Raw genomic sequence first — 15047 nt, 5'->3', positions numbered from 1 at the left:
TACTAGCTGTTGTCATTGTTGCTATTAAGAAAGAGTTGGCTTCATGAAAAAGTTTCTAGAAGTAGAAGTGCTAGATGAAGGGGGTGTGTTATTGGGACGTGGGGAAAAATTTATGAGGAAAAAAACCCTCCAACTTTCCATTTTCTTTCTCCCACATAGTCCAGAAGCATTGGAAATCCATGGATCATTTACATGGCTCGGACAAACACAATATAAACTTCAGCTTAAAAGCCAGGAGATTCACAGTCTGCAGCTGAAGGCCTGCTTTGTCCATACAGGTGTTTATAATCTTGGAACACCTAGGGTATTTGCCAAGTTATCAGACCAAGTTACAGTGTTTGAAACGAGTCAGCAGAACTCCATGCCTGCCCTGATTATCATCAATAATGTGTGATATCTTGCAGATTTGTACTGAAATCCACAAGAATCAGTTTTACTTTACTGAATGGGTTTTAACAGCAGTATTTGTTATACCTAACTTGTTATGGAGGTTGGTGTCGGATCACTGCAAAATACTTTGGACTTGTCAATCTGTTGATGATGCAAAGCACGTTGGACTGAGAATACTTAATATTCTTTTTTTATATTTCTTTAAACCCTGGTAATAATTTACATGCTCATAATACAGAATTTCAACATATCCATGCACCTTATTAAACCCTGTCTTCAAAACCAGTGTCTAAGTCTGCTGTTACAACTTATGATGGTATATGAATATTGCCAGATGATTTTGAGGAAGGAAAGGCCTTGTTGGCAATACTCCTGTTAAGCCATTAGTCTATAATTCCAGCTTTACTGTGAAGTTCTATAGAGTGTTAAATACAAATTTTCCTGTCTTGCTTCACACAGTTCTCTAAAATCTGTTTTGAACTTTGGTTATAGAGTCTTCATACTTCAGTATCTGGTGGTTCCTATGGCTTATACATAACTTTGTAAAAAGAAAAAAATTTTTTCTGATGCTTTGAATATAGTTTTGAAAGGAGTTTGACTTTTTTTTCCCTCATTCATCTCAGTATAGGGTGCACTATTTCACAATTTGAGATTTTTTTTGTCATTTAAATTATCATATCCTTTATTATGTAACTTTAACATTTGAGTTGATCTGTTTAAAATATAAATCTCAAGTTAATTAAAAATAAGCTTTTCAAAAATGTATTATATTTATAACAAATGTAAATAGAATAAAGACATGCTATTCACTGTATAGATTTATTAGATGCCTTTTTTTAAATTCTGAGGGTATAATGTATTCTTTATTTAAAATGAATCCTAACCATATTAATTATAGCAAGACAAACTAGTTTCCTGAAAAAACCTTCTTTCCAAACATGAAGTACAAGTCTTTGTTCCGATAGCCCTTGGTGGCCATGTTTACATGAGCAAACGAATTTTGTCATTAAATGTGTCATGTCTGACACCCAGTTATAAATTTAGAGAACTGTTTTATATCCTGGGAGAAAGGAAGATCATGTTTCCTGAACTATTGAAAACAACCACATTGCAGACTCTGATGCTGGGTATCAATAGACTAGGTGATTTAGCCTTCCTGCTGAAGAAGAGTATAGAGTCTAAACAAAAGAGAAGAAAACATCTTACAAATAACTAAGTTTTAACAGTATAGTTAGTTATTAGTGGACCAAAACCTAGAAGAAAGTCTAGAGAGGAGAGACCAACATTTGAGGCTACTTTGTCTTGGAAGTGTTTATCTGTTTAGGAAGAAGCAGCTGATGGGCAGAGTCTTACGTTTGACATACTTTGAAACAAATACAGGTCAGAAGAAATCATCTAAACCAAAGCAAGGAGACAATGTTTGGAAAATAGGCACAAGAAACTAAGGGACCTACTGGGTTCAGTGAAAAGGCTTTAGATGTTTATTTGGAGTCCCAGAAGAAGGAGAGAGGGTAGGGAAGAAGTGGTATTTGAAGAGAATCTCTGAGAATTTTCCAAGATGAACATCAAATTACAGATTCAAGTGGTTTAGTAAATCCCAAACAACAGAAATATAAAGAAGCTTGTATCTGGATGCCATGTAGTGAAACTGCTGGGAGGTCCAGAAAAGAGAAACACGACCTTGAATACAGAAGACAATTGGTAGCATAACTGGGAGCATACTTCTGAACAAAAATACTGGAAATCAGAGAACCGGGGATCTTCAAAGACCTGAAAGAAACTAACTGCTAAGCCAGAATTTAAACTTAGCAGGAATGGAAATGAAACATATTTTCAGACAAATAAAACCAGAGAGTTTATTTCCAGGTAGCCCTAGGATAATAATGATATCTACCTAAATCTTCATCTTTCCATTCATTCTGTAATTAAGTGTAAGTGTACAAATCAACAAGAGGAGCAAGTGAAGCCACACCCTCCTACCTTTAGCTCAGCTAGACAGAGAGTACTACTAAGTTGAAATTATCTGTACGTGTAGAATCTAGCACTGAATTCCAACAAACTATCTCAAGCATCTACTACAAGCTTTTGTAGAGAGCGGAGGTGGGGAAGACAGGAATCCAGAAGGAACTGCAGAAAGGAGACAAGAGAACACAAGGCTTAAGGGCCAGCTGAAGTCACTCAAAGGTCACCCTCACTGTGAAAGTACTCAACAAGAGGGACACCTGGGTGGCTCAGTCAGTTAAGCATCCAACTTTGGCTCAGGTCATCATCTCATAGTTCTTGAGTTCGAGCCACATGTCAGGTTCTGTGCAGATAATGTGGATCCTGGACCCTGCTTCAGATTCTGTGTCTCCCTCCCTCCACCCCTCCATGCACTGTCTCTCAAAAATAAAAGTTAAAAAATTTTTTTAAATATTCGAGATCTGGCAGATAGAGCTCTGAAAGGCTTTGTGGTAGGGCCTTGTAGAGTAGCGAGAAACAGGGTCCATTCATTAGGCAGCTAAGGTAAGGAAATGGGAACAAACCTTATCAGTTGAGTATTCTGAAGCTTTGTGCACCTCAAAGAACTTTCAGTCTCAACCGAATTTTTTTCATTAAGTTTCATGCCCTTAGGACTGATTTCCAGAAGACTCCATTAAAATGCAAATAACCTATGAGTGCCCTAATAGCCATCCTAATTGATAAGATTTGCCAGGCTGCTTGTAAGAGTACAGCTCCCCTGTGGAATGGGACACGGGAGCAGGGCCTAGAAGGAAGGTGAGGCGTTCTGGAGGGAGGTGCAGGGGTGCGGGCGGGGGTCTGAAGGAGCCAAAGAGAAACTTTTGACCCATCCCATCCTTTTGCTTAGGGGTCAGTCCTGTTTGATAAGATAGCATTGCTTGTTCCCAGGGTTACTGGGCCTCAGAAGGGTTTGCATGTCCTGTTGTCCCCCCTCCTCCCCAGGTTTCTGTTTTGATCTTTAAGCTGTGACGGAAGTCAGCTTTACTAACCAGCAGTGTGTACTTCCTTAGCTATTGAATTAATTACGCTGTACTTGGTGGGAGGAAGGGACACATCTAAGAATTAGATGTTTTTGTGAAAGGCAAACACCCCCCCCCCCCCCACACACACACAGTTCTTTTTTTTGCATTTGAATGGTATGTCTTAGGTCAGTAAACATTCCCGGAGGATTATCCTTTCAAGGCTATTATTATCTGTTGATTAGAAAGTCTGGTTTCCAAATAACTTATTAACCAGAGGAGAGGCATTTGGCCTGGACAGGTAACCTCCAGAATTTTACCGCGGAACCCTGATACATGCAGATAAAGGAAGAAGAGGAGCTCTTTCCAAGGCTGGCCTCAGTAATTGAAGGAAGGGCTGTGGTGTGGGCCAGAGGGAGCCGGGCTCAGCTAAGTCTGGAGCAGTGGAATCCCACGACTGTGCTTTCAGTGGTTGCTGCAGTTTATTCTAGTGTGTATCCCAGCAACCCTCTAAGGGCAACTGCATAAAGGGGGGAGAGATAAAATACCTCATTTTCCAGATTCAATAACTGAAGATTCAAAACCTAGGCACAGAGCAATTCCTGTTAGGACTGCAGGGGGGCGCCTGGGTGGCTCAGTCAGTTGAACATCTGACTCTTGATTTAGGCTCAGGTCATGATCCCAGGGTTATAGGATTGAGCCACATGTTGGGCTCCACATGGAGTGTGGAGCCTGCTTGAGATTGTCTCTCTTCCTCTGCCCTCTTTACACGAGCACCCGGTTCCTTTCTCTCAAAACAAAAAAACCCGACAGGGTTGCACACTTCTCTGAAATCACTGCTGCACTTCTGGGTCTTAGGCTACTACTCATCTGTTCCCAACTCCACATTCAGTGATGTCTTGAAATTGTCTTTAGTGGGAATATTTACCCCAGGGGCATCAAATGCTACACATTAGGGCTTGATGTATTGATTTTTGCTGTGTAGTTCTCAGAAAGCAATGGAGAATATAATAATGCAGATTAGAAGTGTTGCATTCAGATAGCTGTTACATTATGAATAGCACAACTCTTTGAGGAAATATCCCTCCAGTATCTGAAAACTATTATCCAGATCAGCAAAGAAGTTGCTCATGTCATTGATGAACAGCCTCAGGTGAGTCCTGGCGTGTCTTCTCACTTTCCTCTTCCTCAACGTAAACAAAAATATCGCCCAATTTTGTTAGTGTGGTTTGAGTGTGGAATCTTGTTTTTATTGTTGAGATTTGTTTGTTTATTGTTTTTAAATCTTGTGGTTTTGGGTGTCTGGGTGGCTCAGTCAGTTAAGCATCTGACTTCCGCTCAGGTCATGATCTCTCAGTTCTTGAGTTTGAGCCCTGCACCGGACTCTATACTGACAGCTCGGAGCCTGGAGCCTGCTTCAGATTCTGTGTCTCCTTCTCTCTCCCTTCCCTGCTCGCTCTCTCCTCTCAAAATAAATAAACATTAAAAAAAATTTTTTTTTAATCTTGCGGTTTTAACAAGCCCTGAAGCTAATGAGGGGGCCTGTACACCACGCTTTAGGAAACATTGTCTTAGGGAGTCTGTGAAGTCCTGTTTTGTTTTGTTTTGCTTTTTTTGTCAAGTTTGTTTCTAATTGTTAGTCACATCATAGAAATGTTATTATTCTTTTAAAGTTCTTGGTGGCTAAGCCAGTGTTTTAAACATAAGCCCCTGAAATAGGACAAATTTTTCAAAGATTAGTGTTCTACTAAAGGATATTGAAATAAAAATTCAGTTGACAATAGCTGTTATGCTCAATTAGTCAAAGTAAAACGACTAGGCTGTGGTTGATGTTCAATCCCGGCTTGCTTGTCAACTTTATTATTTCCTGACCATTGATCATCCATAACTATTAACTCTTAGTAACTTTCGATGTTGTCGGTTTTGCCATTCACAAATACTAGGTATAGGTACAGGAGCGCTATAGATAGGATGGCCACATAAGTTTTCACTGAAAATGAGATATTTTGAGGGTCAAAAGGGGCGCTCCTAGCAATTTCAGTGTGACAAACAGGCCTAAACTGGGTCTGTTCCAGGCACACTGGGATGTGTGTTCATATGAGCCTCGGCTTTCCTTCCTCTCAGGTTATTTGCTGACTGGCATGTTACAGTGAATTCTGCTATGCACAAGTACTGCAATTCACAAAGCAGCCATAAAAACTCATTCCTAGATGCTGGAGAAGTTCTAGTTCCCTGCCTTTTGGCAGAAATATGTAATCAATTCTTGGGATGCCTTGTTGGCTCCGTCGGTTGTGCGTCTGACTTCGGCTCAGGTCATGATCTTGCCCATCAGTGAGTTGGAGCCCCATGCTGGGCGCTGTGCTGGCAGCTCAGAGCCTGGAGCCTGCTTCGGATTCTGTCTCCCTTTCTCTCTGCCCCTCCCCCACTCATGCTCTGCCTCTCTCAAAAGTGAACAAATGTTAAAAGAATTTTAAAAAGAAAGGAATGTGTACTCAATTCAGATGTGATGATGAGTGGCAAGATTCAGCTAATCTTCAGATTGGAATCAACTGACAGAATTCCTTGATACTTAGTAGCCAGAACCAGAACTGGATTTTAACCTTTGGCTGAGAAAGCCACTCCAAGGGGTATAGGCTACTGGCCTATCTAGTTCCTTAAACCCTCTTCGTGTAAGTGTGGAGGAGCTTGTACAATATCTCTAGCCAATATGTGTATCTTGAACACCACTTGTATCAATGTTGATTGAACTTGCTAGTATTAAGTGAGATAACTGATATTTGACAGGTTTTGATAGCCATTTTTGGATTTTGGACTGATGAGATTTTCAATGGCTAAATAACCATCCCTGGCTTAGGTACTTCAACTGTTTTTTAACTTCTAGGTGGTTAAAACGAGCTTAATTTATATATCCCCTATGTTGGTGAACTATTTTAAAGTAAATTATACTCAGTATAACATTTAACTATAATTTAAGTAAATGAGTATAAATCTACCAAGATGGAATATTTCCTCTTAGACTGATAAGAACTGTAATAATAAGACAATCCTTTAAGCACAATATTATAAAATAGTATTTCCCAAAATGTTTTCCACTGAATAGGATGTTAATAGGTATTAGATGAAAAAAGAGTTCCCTGACTAAACTAATTAGGGAAATTAGGAATTAAAATTAGAGGTTTATTTACTGCTTATGTACATTAATGGGGGTTTCCCAAACATATTCGACCGGGGACCAGCCGCCTTTTGTCACCAAGCATTTTTCAGAACTAGTGATAATGCTTATAGACTAGAGTTTGGCAAACTTCTTCTGTCAAGTAGCAGACAGCAGACAGTAAGCCTTTCGTGTCTTCAGGGTCATATAATCTCTCACTGCCAAACATGGTATATAAATGAGTGGGTGTGGCTGTTTTTGCAAATAAATACCTGTTTTCTGTAGAAGAAGTTTTATTAGTTTGACACTGAGTGACGTCATCAGTACATTTTGGGAACCTAGACAGGCCGGAGAATAAAGGAGGAGAAAGGAGAGAACAAAGTATAGTGAGAAGAAATGCCTCATTCCTCTCTAGCAGGTTTCACTAGAATCTTACTTAGCAAGTGATTCCTGAAACCAGCCGTATCCACTAGAGGGCACCAGGAGTGCATTTTACATTGGTGCCATTCTTACCACTTGCTTTTAAAATGTTGAAATTTATCATTTTATGAAGTAGCACTTAGTGGAGTTTATTAGGTTAGCATTTTCCTTCTGCTACAGAGAATTAGAATCATGCAAGTTACTAATTTACCAACCTAACAGTACCGAGATTAAGCCAGGATATACTTCATAATTATAACTTAATGTACATTCTAGTAGCCTTTACCTCATCCAGAGAATCAAGATGGATGGATTTTCTTAAAACTGTTAATACCTTAAGGCACTGTAAAGTTTTACTGATCAGAAAGTCCTTTTAATTTTTCATAGTGCAATCTAAGGCTACATTGGGAAATTGTTAAATCAACAAAACCTCTGATAGAAGATGATGGTAAGAATTCCTCCATCCTGGGGCACCTGGCTGGCTCAGTCATGGAGCATGTGATTCTTAATCTTGAGGTTGTGAGTTTGAGCCCCATGTTGGGTGTAGAGATTACTTAAAAAATAAAATCTTTAAAAAAAAATCCTCCACCCCCATTGTTGGCCATGGACTAATTTCTTAACCTTTTTATTTCCTTACAATGCAGATTCCTTTATGGTATATTTAAGTGAGATAATGAGTTTGAAACGAGGGACCTGAGTGGCTTAGTCAGTTAAGCATACAACTCTTGGTTTCGGCTCAGCTCATGATCTCATGGTTCATGAGAGTGAGCCCCACGTTGGGCTCTGTGCTGACAGTGAGGAGCCTGCTTGAGATTCTGTCTCTCCCTATCTCTCTGCTTCTCCTCCAATTGCTTTCTCTGTCTCTCTCTCAAAATAAACAAACAAACAAACTTAAAAAAAATAAAGTGTTTGAAACATGGTAGGTATCCAATATATAATTTGCTAAATCATATTTGGGTAGGCAATGTGTTGGAGTTTCAATGTACCTATAGAATTCCTCCCAGTGGGATACGATATTATAGGGCAAGATGACTGAGGCTGGAAGGCACCCCAGGCTGCTGGGGAGAACAGGAAACCTTACCAGCTGGATTCAGTCGTTGGGGCAGCTTTCTGAACTACCTCATGGTTGCCCAAAAGTCAAAATCTGGGACTCTTCAAAAGAAGTTGGCATAATCTTTAAAATTTTAGAAGAGAAGTTGCAGTATTATAAACTAAAATCTTGGTTTCAAAATTAGGACCAGGATTGAGGTGTTGAGTGTAATACTTGAATACATTAAGTATTTGAAGGGAGATTATATTTTATAAGCAATAAAGTAAGGGTCTCTGATTTGGGGCTTAGGAGTTTACTTGTGGATAACAGTATAGAGCCTCTGCAAACAAGGATGCTTCAGAGGACCTAGTGTGAGTGGCCCCCATAGCAGACCCCCTGGGTTTGAATCCACAGCTTTACTCTTTACCGACCGACTGCGAGACCTTGGAAGAGTCAAGTAACGTAACTGCCCACGTTAGTTTTCTAATCTGGGTAGTGTGGTAATAACGGTTCTCATGTCACTTGGTCGTTGTGAGGATCAAATGACTTCAGTCCATAAATTTCCTAGTTTGGTGACTGACAGGTAGTAAATACTCAATAAATTTATTGTTTTTAAACCTGATTTACTTAAATTCCCTTTGAGAGTGCCCTGTGCAAGCCCCTCTAACAGATGCGATTTGAAATGGCCGTATAAACCATAAACCCATAATCAGTTCTATCTATAGCAACCATTACACTAAGTTTCCAATTTTGTTCAAGATTATAGGCTTTATTTTGAATGCAGGCTTAGGCCTCATGCACATTAACCATGAGATTTGCTTCCTTCATATCATCCCTTAATACCTAGAGCAGTGCATGATGCACATTAGAAATTCTTGTTGAAGAATTTAATTGATTAAATTACTTTTGTCGATTATACAGCCTGAATGAATTTTGTGATTAGCAGGGCCAATATACCACAGCTCTTCAATGGCGTTAATATAGCATATATGTGATGCTTTATAAATGATGAATATTCATATTCCTGGCATTTAGTTTACCAAAAATGAGCTTTCAAAAGTAATTCACATAATTGCATGCTTAGCAATTCATTTTCCTGTTAAAAGAATGGGAAAAACAATAACTGAGCCTTTTATCCATGACAAAAAGCGTAAGGGATTTAGGAAAGCAGAGACTTTGGACTTGCTTCTGTATTGTGCTTTCTTGCCAACGTTGTCATAAAAAGTGATTTCAAGTGTAGAAGTTATAATGTGTCATTTATTCAACACATATTAATAGGGTCTTGCTCTGGGACTGTTCCAGGTGCTAGAAACACTATTCTGGGCATTGGCTGTAGTGAGATCTAACGTTAATTAAAGAGATCAATTTTTAGCTTAACAGAGGTAGCAATCTTCAGGCAACAATTACATGAATATTGCATTTGTGAAGAACCAGAATTTCATGTTTGAAAGATACGGAAAGGGGCGCCTGGGTGACTCAGTCAGTTAAGCATCCAACTTCAGCTCAGGTCATGATATCACAGTTCGTGGGTTCAAGTTCCGCATCAGGCTCTGTGCTGACAGCTCAGAGACTGGAGCCTGCTTAGGATTCTGATCTTTCTCTCTCTCTCTCTCTCTGTCCTTCCCCTGCTTGTGCTCTATCTCTCTGTCAAAAATAAATAAACATTAATTTTTTTTTTTTAAAAAGAGGAAGATAGAGGAATATGTTCTGCTATGTACATTTACCCAACTAAGAAATGGATCCTTTTACTTTTTACTAGTTGTTACATTTAAATTTTTCCACTTTATTTACATACTGTAAAATTAATTGCTTTCTGAATACACTTTCGAATTTCGACAAACATATACAGTCCTGTGACCACCATCAACCCAGATACAGAGCAGTTCTACCGCCTCCAGGTTCCCTCATGCTGCCCCTTGACTTCAGTTTGCAAGGGCTGCCGCACCAAAGTACCGCAAACTGTCCGGATGACACAATAGAAACTTATTGACACGGTTTGGGAAGCTGGAAGTTCAAGATCAAGGTGTTGGAGGGTTGGTTCCTTCTGTGAGAGAGAATTTATTCTCGGCTTCTCCCCAGCTCCTGATGGTTTGCTGGCAATCTTTGGTTGTTCTTTGGGGTGTAGAAGCATCATCCTATCTTTGCCTGCACCGCCCCCGATATAATAATGTCGCTTGCCTCTGGACCGGAAAGTGGCTGCTTGTGGGACAGGAGCAGGGGGCAGACTTCCTTTTACTCTATATTCTTTGTCACTGTTTACATATCTAACCATGGAAATACCTTCATTTACAAATTACAATAGGTAAAAACAAAAAATTTTATTTTTTTAATGTTTATTTTTGAGAGCGAGAAAGAGAGAGAGAAAGAGCATGCACAAATGGGGGGAGGGGCAGAGAGGCAGAGAAAGAGAGAGAGAGAGAAAGAAAGAGGATCTGAAGTGGGCTCTGTGCTGATGCAGGGCTCAAACCCACGAACCATGAGATCATGACCTGAGCCAAAGTCGGACGCTCAGCCGACTGAGCCACCCAGGCGCCCCGTGAATTTACATATTTAACAGCAAAAATGTTCATGTCTTAGGTTTCCTCGGGAATGTGACATTTTAATGAATATAATGATAAAATTTAGAATTACCTCCTGAATGAATGTATAGTGTCAGTATTTACCATATGGTACTTATGCTGGTAAGTACCATAGTCTTCACATTACAAGTGACATTTTGGATCCATTCCCCTTGATAACAAGGAACTAGAGTATTCTCACAGAGATTCTCAGGAATTATTTATTGAAGTATAATTAACATATAACATTATATTAGTTTCAGGTGTACAACATACTGATTCAATATTTGTGTTGAATATTGGGGCAGTGGGAGGTACAGGCTTCCAGTTAAGGAAAGAATAAGTCACAGGGATAAAATGTATAACAAAAGGCATATAGTCAATGGTATCGTAATAGTGTGGTAAGGTGATAGATGGTAGCTACACTTGTGAGCACAGGTTAATGTAAAGACTTGTCTGTCTAATCATGTTGTACACCTGAGACTAATGTAACATTGTGTGCCAACTATACTTCAGTAAAAAAATTTGTATACGTGGCAAAATGATCACAGTAAGTCTAGTTACTATCTGTCATCATACAAAATCATACAAGTTTTTTTCTTGTGATGAGAACTTTTAAGATGTATTCTTTTAGCAACTTTCAAATATGCAATACAATATTCCTGACTACTCACCAAGATGTATATTACATCCCCATGGCTTATTTATTCAGCAACCGAAACTTGGTACCTCCTGATACCCTTCACTCATTTCACCCACCCCAACCTCTCCTTTCAGGCAACCACCAACCTGTTCCCTGTATCTATATGAGTTTTGTTTTGTTTTCCAGGAATTATTTTACAACACTGATATGAAACTTATGAACCAAACATGTACCATCTGCTCATGCAATGCCCAATCGTTGCACTTTCTGAAGTGCCAATGACCCAAACTCTATGTTTCAGGGAGGCTTAAAGGTTTGTGGCAATGGAGGGTTGTTACATTGGAGCACAACACAACACAACAGCAACTGAAAACTAAGCATCAGACATCCAGGCAGCAGTCTTTTGATGACCTTTACCCCAGGCATCATTTTCTGCCAACCTGCTTTCCCAGTTTCGATCTCGTCATCTGGCTGCCAAACCTTGCTCGCTCCCTTTTTCTGTCTGCCTCCTGAAATGCTATATTCATGTCGTATGTCTTTACGGACTCCGTGGGATGTGGCAGAAAACAATTCTGCTTCCCTTACTTCCCCTCCCCCAATACACACACCAAAACCCACCCTGGCGAATTGAATGTAATCCGGGCACCATACCGCTTTCAGTCAATGCCTGCCAGTCGTCTTAAATCTCAAGAACAGCCTCAGTTTCAATAACTAAAATTTCCAGGGTGTCTGGGTGGCTCAATTGTTAGAGCATGTGGCTCTTGATCTCAGGGTCGGGAGTTCAAGCCCCACTTTGGATGCAGAGTTTACTTAAAATTAGAAACAAAACAAAACAAAAACTGTCTTGGTGAACATGGCCTTAAAAAAAATTAAAATTTTCAAGCACCTTATTTATTTATTTGTTTATTTATATTTTTAAATTTTAATTCAAGCATGGTTAACATACAGTATTATATTCATTCCAGGTATACGATATGGTGAGTCAACAATGCTCTTCCACGCACTTCCATAAGCAGCATGCTGGATTTCATAAAATTAAACCTTTGTTTCTCTACTGAGAAGCCTTAAATGGGGGAGGAACATGGCTAGCTTGCCCTGTTTTCTATTGAGTCTTCTCCTCTTCTCCCCTGGCTGCCTCCGAATCTTCCAGGATTTGGTGAGAGGACTCAGTAGGAGACACAAGGGTTGAGAAAGGTCTCCCCTCACTGGTACTGTGGTAATTTGGCATTGATGTCCTCTGAGCTCTCTGGTCTTGGTAGTTAATGCTGACTCTATCAGGGAACGTTTTGTGTTTGGGGAACTGCCAAGCTAGAGATCTCTCATCCACAGTTCCTCAGAGGTGGGCATACCTCCGTGAGTGGTTGTTTATGGCTTGCTTCTTCTCCTGGGCTCCCACTTCCCTCTCAGTGAACCTTTTTAAATAGAGCTGCAAGTGGTCTCTCTCTTGACCATGGCCCACATCTGGTACTTCGTGCAAACAAACTGAAAAGGCAGACTGTTCCCAATGCAGCCACCTCTCTTCAATCGTCTATTGGAGAAATGAGCCACAGTTTCTTGCATTTAGGTTTTTCCATCCATGGGCCTGACGCTCACCTCGCGTCCCCGCAGTCTCCATGGGACCCAGGCCAACTGTCTGAGACGTTCCCCCAAAGCCCTCTAGATTTACCCCTTTTTATACCCTTGAGGTGGAGGTTGAGTCAACTGGACTGTGAATCCTGCACAGGCTGTTTGGTGTCTTCCTTTGGAATATGGGAGTGCTTTCCACCTTTCGTATTCTTGGAATTTGTGATACCAGTGAAAATGAAAACACAAGGAGTCCCATTTAAAAAACCCATTTCATTCATTATACAGGACAATTTAGGTTTCTTTGTGTCATTATTCTTGTTTATTGGCCATTTCCAAAAGGTAATACAACCAAAATGACCCGGCAGAGTTTTTGATATCATTGTTCTCTTCATTTGTAAGGAGTTTGGTTCTGTTCATTTCCATTTCATTTCTCTTCATTTTTTCAACTTTGTTCCCAATAACCCTGTATTTTCAGCAGTGTCTCATTTTTGTGCTGCTTCCAATATAGACTTCGCTTATATACTTTGATTTCCCACTTTTTCCATATCATTCTCATTTTGTCCTCGTGATCTTATATCTCTTGGCCTTGTGCTCACGTTATGTAGAGGGGACTGCTTCAGTAAGTGCTTTCTAATTTGATGGGTAGACCTTTGGTCACCTTTTCTGTCTGCTCTATGGCAGCGCTATTCAATGCTTTTCTTTGTTTTTCCTTTTTCTGTATAGTATTTTTTATGTATATTCTGGTCTGGTTTCTAAAGTCATCCTGCAAAGAAATGAGTTCCTTGACCAACTCGGTTGCAAGAAGTTCATGGAGAGAGGGTTGTGTATTTTGACAATGCTATGTTGCACTAATTTGGTTTGTGTGTTCCAATAATTTTCCTTATAAATAAGGGTTCTATATATGAATAATTTTAGCCTTTGCTGTTTTTTAGAAGGATTTTTTTTTCTTACAAAAAAGGCTTATCCGTGTAATTTCTTGTTCCGCCCTGCCTTCTCTGTTTTTCTCAGATTCAAACTCAAACTAGAGAGACTCTCATCTTGAGAAATACATTTCTGGTTTTTCTCCAATATCTTCGATGCTTCTTTTGAGACTCCTTTTTAAGCTCATTTGTCTTTATTCAACCCTCAACAGTAGAGTCTAATAATTTCTTAGAGGGTGGACTAGTTTGGGTACAGCATGAAGTTTTGATTAAAAGGAGAGACTTGATGGGTAGCTGGTGGTTCTGTCCATTGAGCATCCGACTTTGGCTCAGGGCATGATCTCACAGTTCGTTAGTTCGAGCCCTGCATCGAGCTCTGTACTGACAGCTGTAGAGCCTACTTGGGATTATCTGTCTCCCTCTCTCTCTCTGTCCCTTCCACATTCACTCTCTGTCTCTCTAAATAAATAAATAAATAAATAAATAAATAAATAAATGGAGAGACTTGGGGTGCCTGGGTGGTCAGTTAAGTGTCGACTTTGGCTCAGGTTATGATTTCACAGTTCATGAGTTTGAGCCCTGCATCGGGCTCTCTGCTGTCAGCACAGAGCTTCCTTTGGATCCTGTCTCCCCCTCTCTGCCCCTCCCCTGCTTGCTCTCTCTCTCTCTTCTTCTTTTCTCTCTCTCTCTCAAATAAATAAATAATTAAATATTAAAATTAATTTTTAAAAAGGAGAGGCTTGATTCTACCCGTATTTTTATTTTCCACACTGCAGTAGAATCTTGGGTTAGTAATCATAAACAATTATGGGGAAAGTGACTTTTTTCCTGAATTTTTAGGATGCATAATTAAGCATTTAATAATTAACAGTGCTCAGGACTCAGTGAATTAATAAAGAGGACAACACAGAAATGGCTTTATAATAAAAAAATTCCAGAGTAACAAGGAAAAATAAATTTTTAAAATATTCTTATATAAAGAATGAAAAGTAAGCCTGATGCCATTCTTTAGAAAGCTATTCCTCTGTTATAAAAAAGAACTGTCAACTCAAGGAAAATTAATTAAAATCTGGAAATGTCTGTTAGCTTAAAACAAATTGTAGTTAGGGGAGATTCAAAACTCTCTGTTAAGTTTAATATTTAAAAAATTGGGACTGTCTTTCTAAAACATTTTTTATGCTGCATATTTTACATTAATATATTGAATCAATCAGAAAATTGGTTAATTGCAAGCCATTTTTATACATAAATTATTATTGCTTATGTAATAATGAATGTAATATAACTAATATAATAATTATTGTGTTCTTATATACAGGAACTTAGGAGTGGCTATTTTATACAAGCACTCAAATGCCTATTATAATTATTTTAAAATGTAAATTTAGGTCTACTTTATAGGAATTTGG

General features: G+C 39.2%; 1 protein-coding gene across 3 annotated transcripts in view; it reads left to right on the top strand.

Moving 5' to 3' along the window:
* The window catches only part of TRAPPC8 (trafficking protein particle complex 8), an 85260-nt gene extending 84054 nt beyond the window's left edge, over nucleotides 1–1206 (top strand). For all 3 annotated transcript variants that reach the window (XM_039254435.1, XM_039254437.1, XM_039254436.1), the window contains one exon: nucleotides 160–1206. In XM_039254435.1, coding sequence (XP_039110366.1) covers nucleotides 160–394 — 235 coding nt within the window. In that variant the 3' untranslated portion in view covers nucleotides 395–1206. The remainder of the gene's footprint in view (nucleotides 1–159) is intronic.
* The last annotated feature ends 13841 nt before the right edge of the window (nucleotides 1207–15047 follow it).

The sequence above is a fragment of the Hyaena hyaena genome, unplaced genomic scaffold, assembly GCF_003009895.1.
Source record: "Hyaena hyaena isolate Hyena2069 unplaced genomic scaffold, ASM300989v1 scaffold_490, whole genome shotgun sequence".
NCBI lineage: Eukaryota > Metazoa > Chordata > Mammalia > Carnivora > Hyaenidae > Hyaena > Hyaena hyaena.
Note: the sequence above shows the minus strand (reverse complement) of the source record. Positions and strands in the feature narration are given on the sequence as shown.